At 58.2% G+C, this 14,864-nt stretch overlaps 1 protein-coding gene across 12 annotated transcripts in view; it reads left to right on the forward strand.

Annotated features, from left to right (window-relative positions):
- PTK2B (protein tyrosine kinase 2 beta) overlaps nucleotides 1-14,864 on the forward strand; it is a 141,100-nt gene that overhangs the window by 69,730 nt on the left and 56,506 nt on the right. For 9 of the 12 annotated variants that reach the window (XM_075923314.2, XM_089777000.1, XM_075923318.2 and 6 more), the window contains one exon: nucleotides 11,266-11,513. In XM_075923314.2, the coding sequence (XP_075779429.1) occupies nucleotides 11,307-11,513 (207 nt within the window). In that variant the 5' untranslated portion in view covers nucleotides 11,266-11,306. Of the gene's footprint in view, nucleotides 1-3,404; nucleotides 3,528-4,922; nucleotides 4,946-10,821; nucleotides 10,947-11,265; nucleotides 11,514-14,864 lie in introns of those variants that run through there. The other 3 variants (XM_075923317.2, XM_075923316.2, XM_075923319.2) reach the window with 3 other exon arrangements.

Here is a 14,864-nt window from a genome sequence, read left to right on the forward strand (position 1 = left end):
ATTGGCATTGTGATTGTGCCCAGACTGCAACCAGCTTCAGGGACCCACTGTGCTAGGTGCTGTACGAACCCATCGGACGGCGTAGTCCCTTCCCCACGGTCCGACAGCCTCCAGAGCAACGTGGGGAGGGAGGCAATCAGATACGTGTAATGCCTCAGCTCCACCTGCCTGCCCCTTCCCCGTCGCTTGTGGACATCATGGAACGAATAGGCCTGGGGCAGGAACTGGAAGGAAGAGTGGTGGCTTGTGGGTGAGTCCAAGGAGGGTGTCCCGCATGTAGGGAGCTGCAGGGGAGAAAGTGCAAAAGCAGCTGTGAGTGATCATTAGCAGGCTGGATAACCCATGTTGTGTCCTGAGGGCTGGATGGGCTGTTAGTGTCCTGGGCTGCTAATCTGGCCGATTTTGCCAGGTTTAAATTACCTTTGTGCGTGTGGATTGTGGAGGGCGCAGCTCCGTGTGTGTCCATGTGTGTGTTTGAACCCTGTTTCGTCAGACATGAAAGGAGAAATGTATTCATGACGCATGCATGTTCCCCGGCGTCTTGCCTCTTTGTGCACCCTTATAATTAGCAAAGGCCACTCCTGCGTCAGTTATGACAGCCTGGTTTTTTTTTTCCCCATCTGCAGATTGTTTGTATTTATCATGCGTTATTCAAACCTATCCAGCTATTAAAGAGAGGGGAAAATTTGCAGAGAACTAGCCGAGCCATTTCCCCATGGCAGGATCACTGCCTAATGCAACAGATGTGTCTTCAAAGCCTCACCTGGTGGCCTGCAGTCAGATGAGCTATTTTTCTGTCTCTGTGGCAATTAGGGGTTAATAAATAGGTCTGCTTTGAACCAGGCATGCCGCAGGCAGGTAATAACAGATCCAGCTCTTCTGTGATTTTTTTTTTTCATCAGTGGATTTTCAAAGTGCTTTACAAAGGAGGGCAGCCCCACGATCCCGGTGTTACAGAGGGGGAAACTGAGGCAGCAAGTGACTTGCCCAAGATCACCCAGGAAGCACAGCTGGAAATAACAGCTGGTCTTTTGAGTCTGAGACCAGCGCTCTGTGCATTCGGCCACACTGCCTCTCCTCTCTGTATATTTGTCTCCTTGCTGTGCACGTACGCAGTTCTGCTGATACCCCTCAAGACTGACCTGAATCACCTCCGCTCCACACTCAGCTCTGCCAGTGCATCTCAGTCCTAACACCTAGCCTCTCTCCCTTGCCATTCCAGCCCTGGGCTTCCCACACAGCACTGCCTGTGCACCCCAGCCTTGCTCTGCAGTCTCACATACCTCCTCTTCTGTTCCCATCTGGCTGGGGAAACCAGGCATAGATCACCCCTTAGAAAACATCCTTGCCTAGGCAAAGGGAGAGAGGTTTGGACAGCCTGCGGCTCTACATTTCAAGTGTATTACAAGCCAGGTCGGCAGGCAGCCCAGCTCCGTTCTGGCTCGCATTGAGTCCGGGAGCCGAGTCCCAACTTCCCCCGAACAGGGCCTGCTGCCACCCTGCACTGCTGCCCCTCTATCAGAGGCGGGGTGGCAGGTAGCCGGTCTGCATGAGGAGCTGGTTTTTAAACTGGCTCCGCTTGCAGATCAGCTTCTGCCTGGCACCTCACGCTGCTGCCTCTGATACAGAGGCAGCAGTGCAGAGTGGCAGGAGGCTCCTCAGGAGTGGGGCCGGAGCGCACTGGCTGCCAGCCTTACCCCCGGGGACTATAGAATAATTGAGTAACTGATAAGAATCCACGAGGTTACTCGACTATTCAATTAACCGATATTTAACATCCCTACCCTTTACTCCTTCTTCTTTACTCCTTGGGCTGACCCAGGACAGCAGCCTTGAGGCTCAAGTTAGATTTCAATGGCTGGCTTCTCTGTTTCGCTAATTTCGGTCTGAAATCCCTGCTATTTTTAACGAACCCATGTTGCCCAAAAGTTTAGATCTAGTGAAAACATAAAGCCAGGAAGTTATCTCAGCAAAGATCCAGCCTCAGATTTACAAAGGGGGCCAGAGAGAGAGAGACACACGAAACAGAAGCATTTCTGTGCCGTTTTTCAGACACAGTTATTTGCAAACAAACATTCTTCTGGAATGTTTGCAGCCTACGCACGGGTGGCTGATCGCCTGAGCCTGTAGTTGACTGTGCACTCTAGTTGTTTGCAGTTTTGGTCCCTGGATATTAGAGAGACAAGGTAGGTGAGATGATATCTTAACTTCTGGAAGAAATTAGTTCAATGAAAGATATTGTCTCGCTCACTGTGTCTCTCTATGAACCCAAGTGATACTCACTTCATTGATTCCCATTGTCCAAGCTGACGGAAAAGGAAACAAAGTGTGTTAAAGAATCAACCGTAAACTAGATGATTACAAGAAAAATAATGGTAACTGTTATTGTAATTGGCAATGCTGGCAAGACGATAGGGTTAACAATACACCACAATGAAAAATAAGTATACTTTGTGTGTAGGTGTTACTACTGCTCCCTGCTGTATGAAGTAGTAACTGCACAACTGTGTTTCCTATGCCCTATACTGCCAATTGATGAAGGAGATTCTCTTTTAGCGTGAACAGCTTACCCCGAGTCCATTCATATTGCTCATTAACAAAACCAAGTGCAGAAGTCCCAAAGCATAGTCCCTATCCTTGGCACCCTTAAAAATCACTCGCCTTTTGGCCTCTGAAATATTGTATTCGGACATCCTCTGCCACTCCTGGCCTCTGTGCCAGCCCTCCACTGTCCCTCTGAAGGACAGGCTGTGCTGGTACAAGAGGATCAGGGTGGGCAGCGTACCTTCCTGTGGGCCTCCCTCAGCCTCTCTGCTGGGAGCATCCCGCCCTGTGCCTGGGTCTCTCACAGCGCCCCCGGACCCAGCTGTGGCAAGATGTCAGTGGTAGCCAGGGGTGATGGGTTCTGCCCCAAAGTGGGAGGCCCCACAAGACCCCGCCTCCTATGTGGCTCCACCCCTGCCACACCTCTTCCTGAGGCCACGCCCCCAGCCAAGTCAGACGCTGGAGCTGGGCTGGCGACCTAGGATCTCTCCACCTGCCTGGGGTGGCGGGGCCCTGGGAGTAGCTCTAGCCCATGTCCCTAGGCTCTCGCCCCGGGCAAGTGGAGTGTCCACGTGCCCTACAGCTCCTTGGGCTCCTGTTGCACAGGACTGGCCATGGGGCCAGGCATCGGGGGAAAGAGAAAAGCAGGGGGCCGAGCCTGCTGAAAAGCAAGCGCTGTGACCCCTTGGCTCTCTCTGTTACCACGCTCTGGTGGGAGCCCCTCGCTGCTCCCCTTTCCTTCAGCCCTCCCTGGCCCATGGCTCAGGCTTAGAACCAGCCAGTATCTCCCTGTGCTGTTCCATGGCTGTCAGCCTTCTCCAGCCCCCGACCTCGCTTGCTGACATCCTGCTGTCTCCCAGGAACCCGCGGCAGCTCCTGATGGACTCTGGACGGGCCCAGGCGCACTGAGCCCAGTGTCCATCCGCCGGCCTGCCACAGCCCCCAGCGGAGGTTGCTGCCGGCGTGCGATGCTCATGCGACAGGTGAGGGGGAGATGCGGTGTCCCTAATACGACAGGTCACCATGCCACGAGTACAGCGGCACAGCTAGCGGCCGAGAGCCTGGCGCTGGACTGGTTTGCCCCTCTTGCCTGCCGGGGCACGGCTGAGGCCCACGGGAAGGTGATGGTGTCGGGGCAGCTTGTCCCCGGTTCCGTGCCGTTGTGGGACGAGCCGGGGCCTTGGCGTGGAGCTGACTCATCGTGGGGGATTTCAAAGGAGCCTTTTAGAAAAGAGGAACGTGCTGAAGGCAGAACCGAGACTCCCTCCTTCCCTCGTCGCCGGCTCTGTGCCCTGAAAAGCAGGCAGAGGAAGGAAGCGCTGCGAGGAGCAGATGGAAAGATTTCACTGGCAAGAAACCGAGAAGCGGGAGGAGGCTCCAGCCAACGGCGGCTCTCGGGAAGCGGCTGTACTTGTTAGCCACGCTCCCGGAGACGAGCAGATGTCTCCGTCTGCTGGGGCGTTGTCACGGGCGTGCCTGGTGTGCATGGCTGGGTCCCTTCCCCGTGCCCGGCCACAGCTCACAGACCTGGTCTCCCATCTCCTCCCTTCACTTCATGCCTGGCCCTGCTGTCTGGGCCTCCAGGCTTTGTCCCCCAAACCAGGGTTAGGGGCCACGGACCCATGGAAAAATGAGTCGGGGGCTGCTCACAAGCGAGCAGCTGAAAAACCCCCCCTCTCTGTGGCCCCCAAATGAGAAGCAGAAAGACACTCCCCACACCCGCCTCGCACACCAGAGCCGAGGGGGCCCCAGCCTGGGAGATTTTGTGCGCTTCAGCCCCCAGGGAGGTAGCAGGGGGGCTGGAGCACCAGCGCAGGCTCCCCAGTGCTGGTGGGGGGGGGGAAGACGAGGGCCGCATCCGACCCTCAAGCCTGAGGTTCCCCACCCCTGCCCTAAACGCCGCTTCCTCATCCCCCCCCCCTTTGACCAGCACCATCCCCTGCTTCCTTCAGCATCGCCCACGTGCCCCCGCTCCTGGCCCTTTGCCTCCAGCCCACGAGTGCCTGCAACGCCTCTCTCTCTGCTGCCTCCTCCGCTGACCCACCCGGCAGTTCCCTCTGCAAAGTGCATCCCTCCAGGAGCCAGCCCCGGCTCACCCACCACAGACCCCTTCCCCTCCACTGCCAAGCACTGCCTCCCCCAAGCCCCAGCCCTCTGACTCCCCCTAACACTTCCCTTTTGTCTTGACTCCCTCCTGCTTCTCCACTTACCGCCCCGTCTCTCTTCTCCAGGTCACCTCTCAGCCCCTGGCATCCTCCCCCTCCTTTTCACACCCCTCGTTATCCCCGGCTCAGCCCATTCACGGCACCTGAAGGGTCAGAGGAGCCAGCGGGTACCATCCGGAGAAAGAAGGAAAGAAAGAAAAATTGCTGTTGTATCCACGCCTGGATCGTCGGCTGGGGTAGATCCACTAGCAATGACAGAACTGCGCGGGTTTACACTGGCGGAGAAGCTCCCTTTGTGCCCTCCTCGGCCAGCCTTTTGGATTTCACGTCTCTCCTCTGGGACGGGAGCTGTGTCCGCAATGGGGCCCTGATCCTAACACGGCCGTAGGGTGCTACCGTCACACGTATCATAAATGCCAGGGCTTGACAAATAGTGTAATCTAATCGCCCGTGGCGAGTAGATTACACCCCGGTAGAACCAGCGCGGAGCGATCTGCGCATGCGCAGAGTGCAGAACTACGCGGCTAGCGAGCGGGGCACGCCACCGCTCGGCGAGCCCTACTAATAACTAATCACTATGGCTACATCTAGACGGCAGGCCTCTTTCGAAAAAGCCTCTTTCGAAAAAGAGCGTCTAGACGACAACCAGGCCGTCTGGATGCTCTCTTTCGAAAAAGCACAATGTGCATTGCATAGCGCCTTTTTTCGAACGAGCACTTTGGAAGAAAGGCGTTATTCCTCGTAAAACCTGCCGCGTTCTTTCTTACTTTCGAAAGAACGGGCAGCAGTCTAGACGCAGGGGAAGTTTTTCCAAAAAAAGGCCACTTTTTTCGAAAAAACCTTGTAGTCTAGACACACCCTATCTCTCCTGCTACAAAATACGCCTGTGACCTGAGCTGCCACACTTTGCTTTCACCCACCCCCTGCTGCCATGCTCAACGGCTAACCATAGCGGCGCATTTTGCAAACAGCAGCAGCACGTTCGGGCCCCTCGTTGCTGCCCAGGATTTGCTATCCAGTGGCAGAACCTTTGGTAGCCACATGCCAGCAGACATACCTCTGGCATAGATAGAGCACACACCTGCTGGCAGTTTCTTGGCCCAGGAGTTCTGCTTCCTGTAGCTTCGTCTGCGTGAGGCTCCGCTTCCCTTGCAGTGACCTGTCCTTTTCCGGGAGCTCCTTCCTGCATCACCCCCCTTTCCCTCCCCTCCCAGCGTGACAAAGTCAAGTATAAACAGCATCAGCAACCATCTGGGCGTGGCGGGCAGGTAGGACAGTGGCCGTGCGCCCGGAGTGCAATGTTGTTCTAATCTAGGAGCTTCTCGTCACAATAGTATAAAAACTAGAGATGGAGCAGACCTAGGCGTTCGCCCAGCCCCTCTCCCCGGCCAGGGCACGGGATCTGTTCAGACACAACATGCTTCATGAGGTCTGGTTTCTGAGCATATCCATGGGCTTTGTAGCTTCGGCAGTGCAAGGAGTGTGCTAGCCAGAGCACCTTGAAACCTAGAAATCTCACATACTGAGGCTTCACTTGGAATAATACGGTATTTGAGATGGAGAGGCTCTATTTGATCACCTGCAGCCCATCCCCTTGCCCTCTTTGGTAGCTGGCACCTGAGCTGGGATCCAGCACCCGAACAGAACAAAGCAACGTGTGCCCTTTAGCTGGGATCCAGCCATGCTCTTAAAACAATGGAGTTCATGTACCTTAGCACCATCGTCTTGCAGAACAATGCAATGCATGGCCCGCGTGCAGAACAGTGCAATGCATAGCCCAGTGCAATGCATAGCCCTGAGCGGGGATCCAACCACCTGCCTGCAGAACAATGCAGTGCATGGCCCTTAGCTGGGATCCAGCCACCCGCCTGCAGAACAATGCAATGCATAGCCCAGTGCAATGCATAGCCCTGAGTGGGGATCCAGCCACCCGCCTGCAGAACAATGCAATGCATGGCCCTGAGTGGGGATCCAGCCACCCGCCTGCAGAACAATGCAGTGCATGACCCTTAGCTGGGATCCAGCCACCCGCGTGCAGAACAATGCAATGCATAGCCCAGTGCAATGCATAGTCCTGAGTGGGGATCCAGCCACCCGCCTGCAGAACAATGCAATGCATGGCCCTGAGCAGGGATCCAGCCACCCGCCTGCAGAACAATGCAGTGCATGGCCTTACCTGGGATCTAGCCACCCACCTGCAGAACAATGCAATGCATGGCCCTGAGCGGGGATCCAACCACCCACCTGCAGAACAATGCAATGCATGGCCCTGAGCGGGGATCCAACCACCCGCCTGCAGAACAGTGCAGTGCATGGCCTTACCTGGGATCTAGCCACCCACCTGCAGAACAATGCAATGCATGGCCCTGAGCGGGGATCCAACCACCCACCTGCAGAACAATGCAATGCATGGCCCTGAGCGGGGATCCAGCCACCCGCCTGCAGAACAATGCAGTGCATGACCCTTAGCAGAAATCCAGCCTCGTCCTTTCAAAAGATGAATCGTGAGCATGTCAGAATTTTCAGGATTTGAACTCTCATGACTGGTTAGCTGAGTCACATGGTTTTTTGTCTGTCCCTCCATTGGATAACGGCACACAAATGCTCTGTGTTCAAAAGGAGAGGCGCTGTGGTTTGAATGGCCCCTCCTGAGTATGGCTTTGAAATGTCTTTTTGCACCAGCGATCAGGCGACAGAATACAACCTGGAGTAGGGGGAGGGGGGAGGTATCATTTTCCAGTAACATTCACCCAACTCTTCTTCAATTCCTACTGCTGCACTGGCCCCTAAATAATCAGGCTTGGCAGGAGGCCCAGTCTGTCACGGAGCCCTCTCCCTGCTGCGCATGAGGGCGAATGGCAACCGACAGCCACTTGTTCTGCTCCAGGGAGTCCTGTCTCTAGGCTGATTGATCACTTCTTCTCCTGCCTCATTATCGCAGGTGATGGATGCTTCAGGTCGAGACACTGGGCTTTAATTTGAATAGGACAAGTGAGAGCTGGTCCCTGGGCGTCAGCCTGGGTTGTTTTTTAGTGCTGATGGAAGATAATGGGTCGCCTGTCCCAGAGCATGCAGTTGTAGGGAAGCGGCCTGTACTTATGTATGCTTCAGTTTCACCCTGACTGGATTGCTACAGGGTCTCTTCCAGTGTTCCCTCTAATTTTGGATCTCTCCTGGGTGGTTGCCCAACCACTCAGCTTACAGGGAACACTGGTCACCTCGTCTTTATGGCGTTTCCGGGATTGCCAATATCTTCTTCACCCCTTGTTGACGGGGTCACTGGTCCAGTGGGTGTGGGAGGGGAGGAAGCAGTCGAGATTAAAGAGAGGTTTTGGACATCGTTGTTCCTGACATTCTCATAAGCAAACGAGAGAAATGTGGTGTAGGTGCAATTTCTATGAGGTGGGTACACCACTGGTTGAAAGGCTATGCTAAGTAGTTCTCGATGGTTTGCTGTCTACAGGGGTCAGTCCTGGGTCTGGTACTAGCTAATATTTCATTAATAACTTGGATAATGCAGTGGAGAGCACGTTTATAAAATTTGCAGATGGCACCAAGTGGGGAGGGGTTGCAAGCAGTGTGGAGGAATTTGGAGGAGTTGGAATTTGGAACGATCTTGACAGACTGAGGAATTGGTCTGAAGTCACCAAGATGAGATTCAGAAATGACAAGTGCAAAGTACTGCACTTAACGAGAAACCATCAAAAGCACAACTCCCAAGTGGGGAGTAAGCGGCTAGGGGGCTGTGCTGCTTGCAAAGGGCCTGTGGGTTATAATGGATCACAAATTGAGTCAACTGTGTGATGCAGTTGCAAAATAAGCTAATATCCTCCGAGGGTGTTTTAACAGGAGAGCTGTACGTAAGTCATGGGAGGTAATTGTTCTGCTTTGCCCGGGACTGGGTAGGCCTCTGATGGAGATGGGATATAAGTGACTAGTCAACTATCCAGAAGCTTATCGGAGAGTTGACTAGTCCCTCAACTAGTCGCTTTCCCCCTTCCTGTTTGCTGCCTCTATCAGAGGCAGCAAGGGGGAGGAGCAGTAGCCGGTGGTGGGGGGAGCCAGCTTAAAGACAGTTCCTCCCATCACCGTCTCCATGGAGGGCAGGGGAGGCAACGGGGTAGTGGGGACCAGGCACGACCCAGTGCCATACTGAGCACTTCTGCTTTTTCAGTGTATTAAGAACCTGCCAGTTCTTAATACATTTAAAAATTAGAAGTACAGTGGGGGAGACCTGGCGCGAGCCGGGAATCAGCTGGTCCAGCTTGCGCCAGATCCCCCCGCTGCGCTTTATCCTTTAAAATGTATTAAGAGCAAGCAGGCTCTTAATACATTTAAAAGGCAGAGCCGCAGCGGGATTGGCTCCCAGGCCGGGCGCTAACCCTGCTGCACCTCCCCCACTTATCGACTAATCGACTAGTCGATGGAAAATCCATCGACTAGTCGATGAGTTGATTAAAAGAAATTTAACATCCCGAAGCTGGACTACTGTGTGCTGTTCTGGGTGTGACACTTTAAGAAAGAAGTGGATAAATTGGAGAGAGTCCAAAGAAAAGCAAGAGAAATGTTCAGGGATTTAGATAACATGATGCATGAGGAACGGTTAAAAATGGGCATGGTTAGCCATGAGACGAGAAGACTGAGGCAGGACCTGATCACAGTCTTCAGCTATGTGAAGGGCCATTATAAAGAGAGCGGCGGGCAATTGTTCTCCATGTCCACTGACGGCAGGACAAGCTGTAATGAGCTTAATCTGCAGTCAAGGAGATTTAGGTTAGACATCAGGAAAAAAAACCTTTTTAACTCTGAGGGGAGTTAAACTTTGGAATAGGCTTCCAAGGGAGATTGTAGAATTGCTGTGATTGGAGAATTTTTTAAGAAAAAGGTTGGACAAACACCTGTCAGGCATGGTTTGGGGTAACTCGGTTCTGTGTCTGCACAGAGGCTGCAAGAGATAAGTCCTTTGCAGCCCCGCCTTTCTGTGATACTATGAAAACACGTCCCCCAGTGTTGTGAGAGAAAAATCCTGCTTGTGCAGCTGCTGTGTGAGTTAGCTGCTGCCTGCCACCCCAGAGGTGGCCGCATTGCAGTTTATTTGGTGAATCATTTTGAGATGAACGAGAAGGCCCATCTGTGCACTTCCTGGTTCTGCCATGCCCAGTGAGAAGAAATCCAGGTCGTCGTGACTCACAATCGACTTTGGCATTGCAGGAGTTTGTTCTAAAGGGGGAACTGCAGATCTTATGCGGCGAAGAAATCTTATTGAGGGCCAGATGATGAAGCCCATGGCCTGGCAAGCAGCTACTGAAGGAGATTGTGCTGCATGATGTGTAGATCTGCAGACTTAGAAAATTGCAGCCGCCTGTGCGGGGCGCACGGTTGTGTTCTGGTGGGGCTGCTGCTGAAGGACAGCGGTGCAGGGTTACTTAGGGGAGCCAGGCTGCGATCGGTCCTTGGGGCTGATTACGGGAGCGTAGCTGCCCGCACTGCTTTTGGGTTGCTTGTTCGGGCCAGGCCGGGCGGTGCCCATCGGCGTGTTTATTGTAGGCTTGCTGAGGAAGGCTGGGAAATCCATCATTTTATCCTTCCCCATCCCCCCAAACATCCAAAACTGTCTCTGGGGGTTTGACTGGGCTGATTAAAAAGAAAGAAGGCAGAAAACTGGGGGATTCCCAGGGCCGCCTGGGGCAGGTGGAGAGGGCTGGGCCGGTCCCAGGTTGAAAGCCATAAGCAGACCAGAAGATGCGGGGTGGAGAGGGAGAGCGTTAGGCGTTGCTCTGGTCCTGGATGCATGAGGGGTGCAGAGCAGCCGGCAGGTTACGCTGGCCTAGCCGCGGGCAGGATGAGCGAAGGCAGCAGCAGGTTTGCTTGATTGGTAGGACCATGACTGTGCCCTTGTAGCCGTGGGCTGGAGGGTGGGGGCTTGCCCCACTGGCTGGCTTGCCCCACTCCCGTTCGGGCACTGGCGGTGCTCGTAGGCCCGTGCTGCGCCTCGGGGCAGAGGGAGCCGGGACCTTCCACTGTCCAGGTGGGGCGAGGGCTGGGAGCCGCAGGTCTCTGTGCTACGGAGAGGAGCGGCGCCGGCCGGCTGACGTCACGCCGCATGCCCCGACAGGCCCCCGGCAGCACGTGCCTGCCATGCCGCACGGGGCGGAATCGCGGAGCCTCCCTCCTCCGCTTCCTGGGCTCCTCGCTAGGCTGGGAAACAGACCAGGAGCGGGGTCCCAATTCCCCCTGGTAAACATGACAGGAGCAGGCTGCTTGGAGGGGGAGGGGGAGGGGGTTCTCCTGGGTGCTGGGTTCTCCTGCCCACCCATGCAGGGTGCCGTCTTCCAGGTGCCTTTCCCCTGCCTCTCCCCCACTGGCCCAGTGCCTGGTCCTCCCCCCCGCTCTCCTTTGCCTCCTGCCCTTCCCCCCACATATGTTGGGGGGGTTGGAGGGGACTGGGCCCTGGGTGACTGCTGAGAACCCAGCGGCCTCGCTGCCCTGTCCCCTGCCCAGCGCTGAGCCAGGGGGGTTCCTTCTCCATTCATCCGCCTCTGTCTTGTCCCCGCAGGAGAGTGATGCTGTCCTCGTAGCAGCGCCGTGCCCCTCAGGATGTCGGGAATGCCGGAGGCCCTGACCCGGCTGCGGGGGACCTCGCTCCGGAGTCTGGGCGGGACCCTGGACCCCAGCATGGTGTCGCTGCCCATCGACCTGGAGAAGGAGGAAATGAGGATCCTCAAAGTGTGTTTCTACAGCAACAGCTTCAACATGGGGAAGAACTTCAAGCTGGTGAAATGTTCGGTCCTGACAGAGATCCGGGTAAGTGAAGCGGGATGCAGCGGAGATCAGGGTCAGTGGGGTTGGGAGTGGCGTCGTCACAGAGAACGGGGTCAGCGGGGCGGGATGCGCCATCGTCACAGAGAACGGGGTCAGCGGGGCGGGATGCGTCGTCACAGAGAACGGGGTCAGCGGGGCGGGATGCGTCGTCACAGAGAACGGGGTCAGCGGGGCGGGATGCGTCGTCACAGAGAACGGGGTCAGCGGGGCGGGATGCGTCGTCACAGAGAACGGGGTCAGCGGGGCGGGATGCGTCGTCACAGAGAACGGGGTCAGTGGGGCGGGATGCGTCGTCACAGAGAACGGGGTCAGTGGGGCGGGATGCGTCGTCACAGAGAACGGGGTCAGTGGGGCGGGATGCGTCGTCACAGAGAACGGGGTCAGCGGGGCGGGATGCGCCATCGTCACAGAGAACGGGGTCAGCGGGGCGGGATGCGTCGTCACAGAGAACGGGGTCAGCGGGGCGGGATGCGTCGTCACAGAGAACGGGGTCAGCGGGGCGGGATGCGTCGTCACAGGGAACGGGGTCAGCGGGGCGGGATGCGTCGTCACAGAGAACGGGGTCAGTGGGGCGGGATGCGTCGTCACAGAGAACGGGGTCAGCGGGGCGGGATGCGCCGTCGTCACAGAGAACGGGGTCAGTGGGGCGGGATGCGTCGTCACAGAGAACGGGGTCAGTGGGGCGGGATGCGTCGTCACAGAGAACGGGGTCAGTGGGGCGGGATGCGTCGTCACAGAGAACGGGGTCAGTGGGGCGGGATGCGTCGTCACAGAGAACGGGGTCAGCGGGGCGGGATGCGCCATCGTCACAGAGAACGGGGTCAGAGGGGCAGGATGCGCCGTCGTCACAGAGAACGGGGTCAGTGGGGCGGGATGCGTCGTCACAGAGAACGGGGTCAGTGGGGCGGGATGCGTCGTCACAGAGAACGGGGTCAGTGGGGCGGGATGCGTCGTCACAGAGAACGGGGTCAGCGGAGCGGGATGCGTCGTCACAGAGAACGGGGTCAGCGGGGCGGGATGCGTCGTCACAGAGAACGGGGTCAGGGGGGCGGGATGCGTCGTCACAGAGAACGGGGTCAGCGGGGCGGGATGCGTCGTCACAGAGAACGGGGTCGGGGGGGGGATGCGTCGTCACAGAGAACGGGGTCAGGGGGGCGGGATGCGTCGTCACAGAGAACGGGGTCAGGGGGGCGGGATGCGTCTTCACAGAGAACGGGGTCAGGGGGGCGGGATGCGTCGTCACAGAGAACGGGGTCAGGGGGGCGGGATGCGTCGTCACAGAGAACGGGGTCAGAGGGGCGGGATGCGTCGTCACAGAGAACGGGGTCGGGGGGGGGATGCGTCGTCACAGAGAACGGGGTCAGAGGGGCGGGATGCGTCGTCACAGAGAACGGGGTCGGGGGGGCGATGCGTCGTCACAGAGAACGGGGTCAGCGGGGTGGGATGCGTCGTCACAGAGAACGGGGTCGGGGGGGGGATGCGTCGTCACAGAGAACGGGGTCAGGGGGGCGGGATGCGTCGTCACAGAGAACGGGGTCAACGGGGCGGGATGCGTCGTCACAGAGAACGGGGTCAGGGGGGCGGGATGCGTCGTCACAGAGAACGGGGTCAGCGGGGCGGGATGCGTCGTCACAGAGAACGGGGTCAGCGGGGCGGGATGCGTCGTCACAGGGAACGGGGTCAGGTGGGCGGGATGCGTCGTCACAGAGAACGGGGTCAGCGGGGCGGGATGCGTCGTCACAGAGAACGGGGTCAACGGGGCGGGATGCGTCGTCACAGAGAACGGGGTCAGGGGGGCGGGATGCGTCGTCACAGAGAACGGGGTCAGGGGGGCGGGATGCGTCTTCACAGAGAACGGGGTCAGGGGGGCGGGATGCGTCGTCACAGAGAACGGGGTCAGGGGGGCGGGATGCGTCGTCACAGAGAACGGGGTCAGAGGGGCGGGATGCGTCGTCACAGAGAACGGGGTCGGGGGGGGGATGCGTCGTCACAGAGAACGGGGTCAGCGGGGTGGGATGCGTCGTCACAGAGAACGGGGTCGGGGGGGGGATGCGTCGTCACAGAGAACGGGGTCAGAGGGGCGGGATGCGTCGTCACAGAGAACGGGGTCGGGGGGGGCGATGCGTCGTCACAGAGAACGGGGTCAGCGGGGTGGGATGCGTCGTCACAGAGAACGGGGTCGGGGGGGGGATGCGTCGTCACAGAGAACGGGGTCAGGGGGGCGGGATGCGTCGTCACAGAGAACGGGGTCAGAGGGGCGGGATGCGTCGTCACAGAGAACGGGGTCAGAGGGGCGGGATGCGTCGTCACAGAGAACGGGGTCAGAGGGGCGGGATGCGTCGTCACAGAGAACGGGGTCGGCGGGGCGGGATGCGTCGTCACAGAGAACGGGGTCGGCGGGGCGGGATGCGTCGTCACAGAGAACGGGGTCAGAGGGGCGGGATGCGTCGTCACAGAGAACGGGGTCAGAGGGGCGGGATGCGTCGTCACAGAGAACGGGGTCGGCGGGGCGGGATGCGTCGTCACAGAGAACGGGGTCGGCGGGGCGGGATGCGTCGTCACAGAGAACGGGGTCAGAGGGGCGGGATGCGTCGTCGCAGAGAACGGGGTCAGGGGGGTGGGATGCGTCGTCGCAGAGAACGGGGTCAGAGGGGCGGGATGCGTCGTCACAGAGAACGGGGTCAGAGGGGCGGGATGCGCCGTCACAGAGAACGGGGTCAGGTGGGCGGGATGCGTCGTCACAGAGAACGGGGTCAACGGGGCGGGATGCGTCGTCACAGAGAACGGGGTCAGCGGGGCGGGATGTGTCGTCACAGGGAACGGGGTCAGGTGGGCGGGATGCGTCATCACAGAGAACGGGGTCAGCGGGGCGAGATGCGTCGTCACAGGGAACAGGGTCAGGTGGGCGGGATGCGTCGTCACAGAGAACGGGGTCAGCGGGGCGGGATGCGTCGTCACAGAGAACGGGGTCAGCGGGGCGGGATGCGTCGTCACAGAGAACGGGGTCAGCGGGGCGGGATGCGTCGTCACAGAGAACGGGGTCAGTGGGGCGGGATGCGTCGTCACAGAGAACGGGGTCAGCGGGGCGGGATGCGTCGTCACAGAGAACGGGGTCAGCGGGGCGGGATGCGCCGTCGTCACAGAGAACGGGGTCAGCGGGGCGGGATGCGTCGTCGTCACAGAGAACGGGGTCAGCGGGGCGGGATGCGTCGTCACAGAGAACGGGGTCGGCGGGGCGGGATGCGTCGTCACAGAGAACGGGGTCGGCGGGGCGGGATGCGTCGTCACAGAGAACGGGGTCGGCGGGGCGGGATGCGTCGTCACAGAGAACGG

This window comes from Pelodiscus sinensis, chromosome 3, assembly GCF_052426305.1.
Source record: "Pelodiscus sinensis isolate ZL-2025 chromosome 3, ASM5242630v1, whole genome shotgun sequence".
NCBI lineage: Eukaryota > Metazoa > Chordata > Testudines > Trionychidae > Pelodiscus > Pelodiscus sinensis.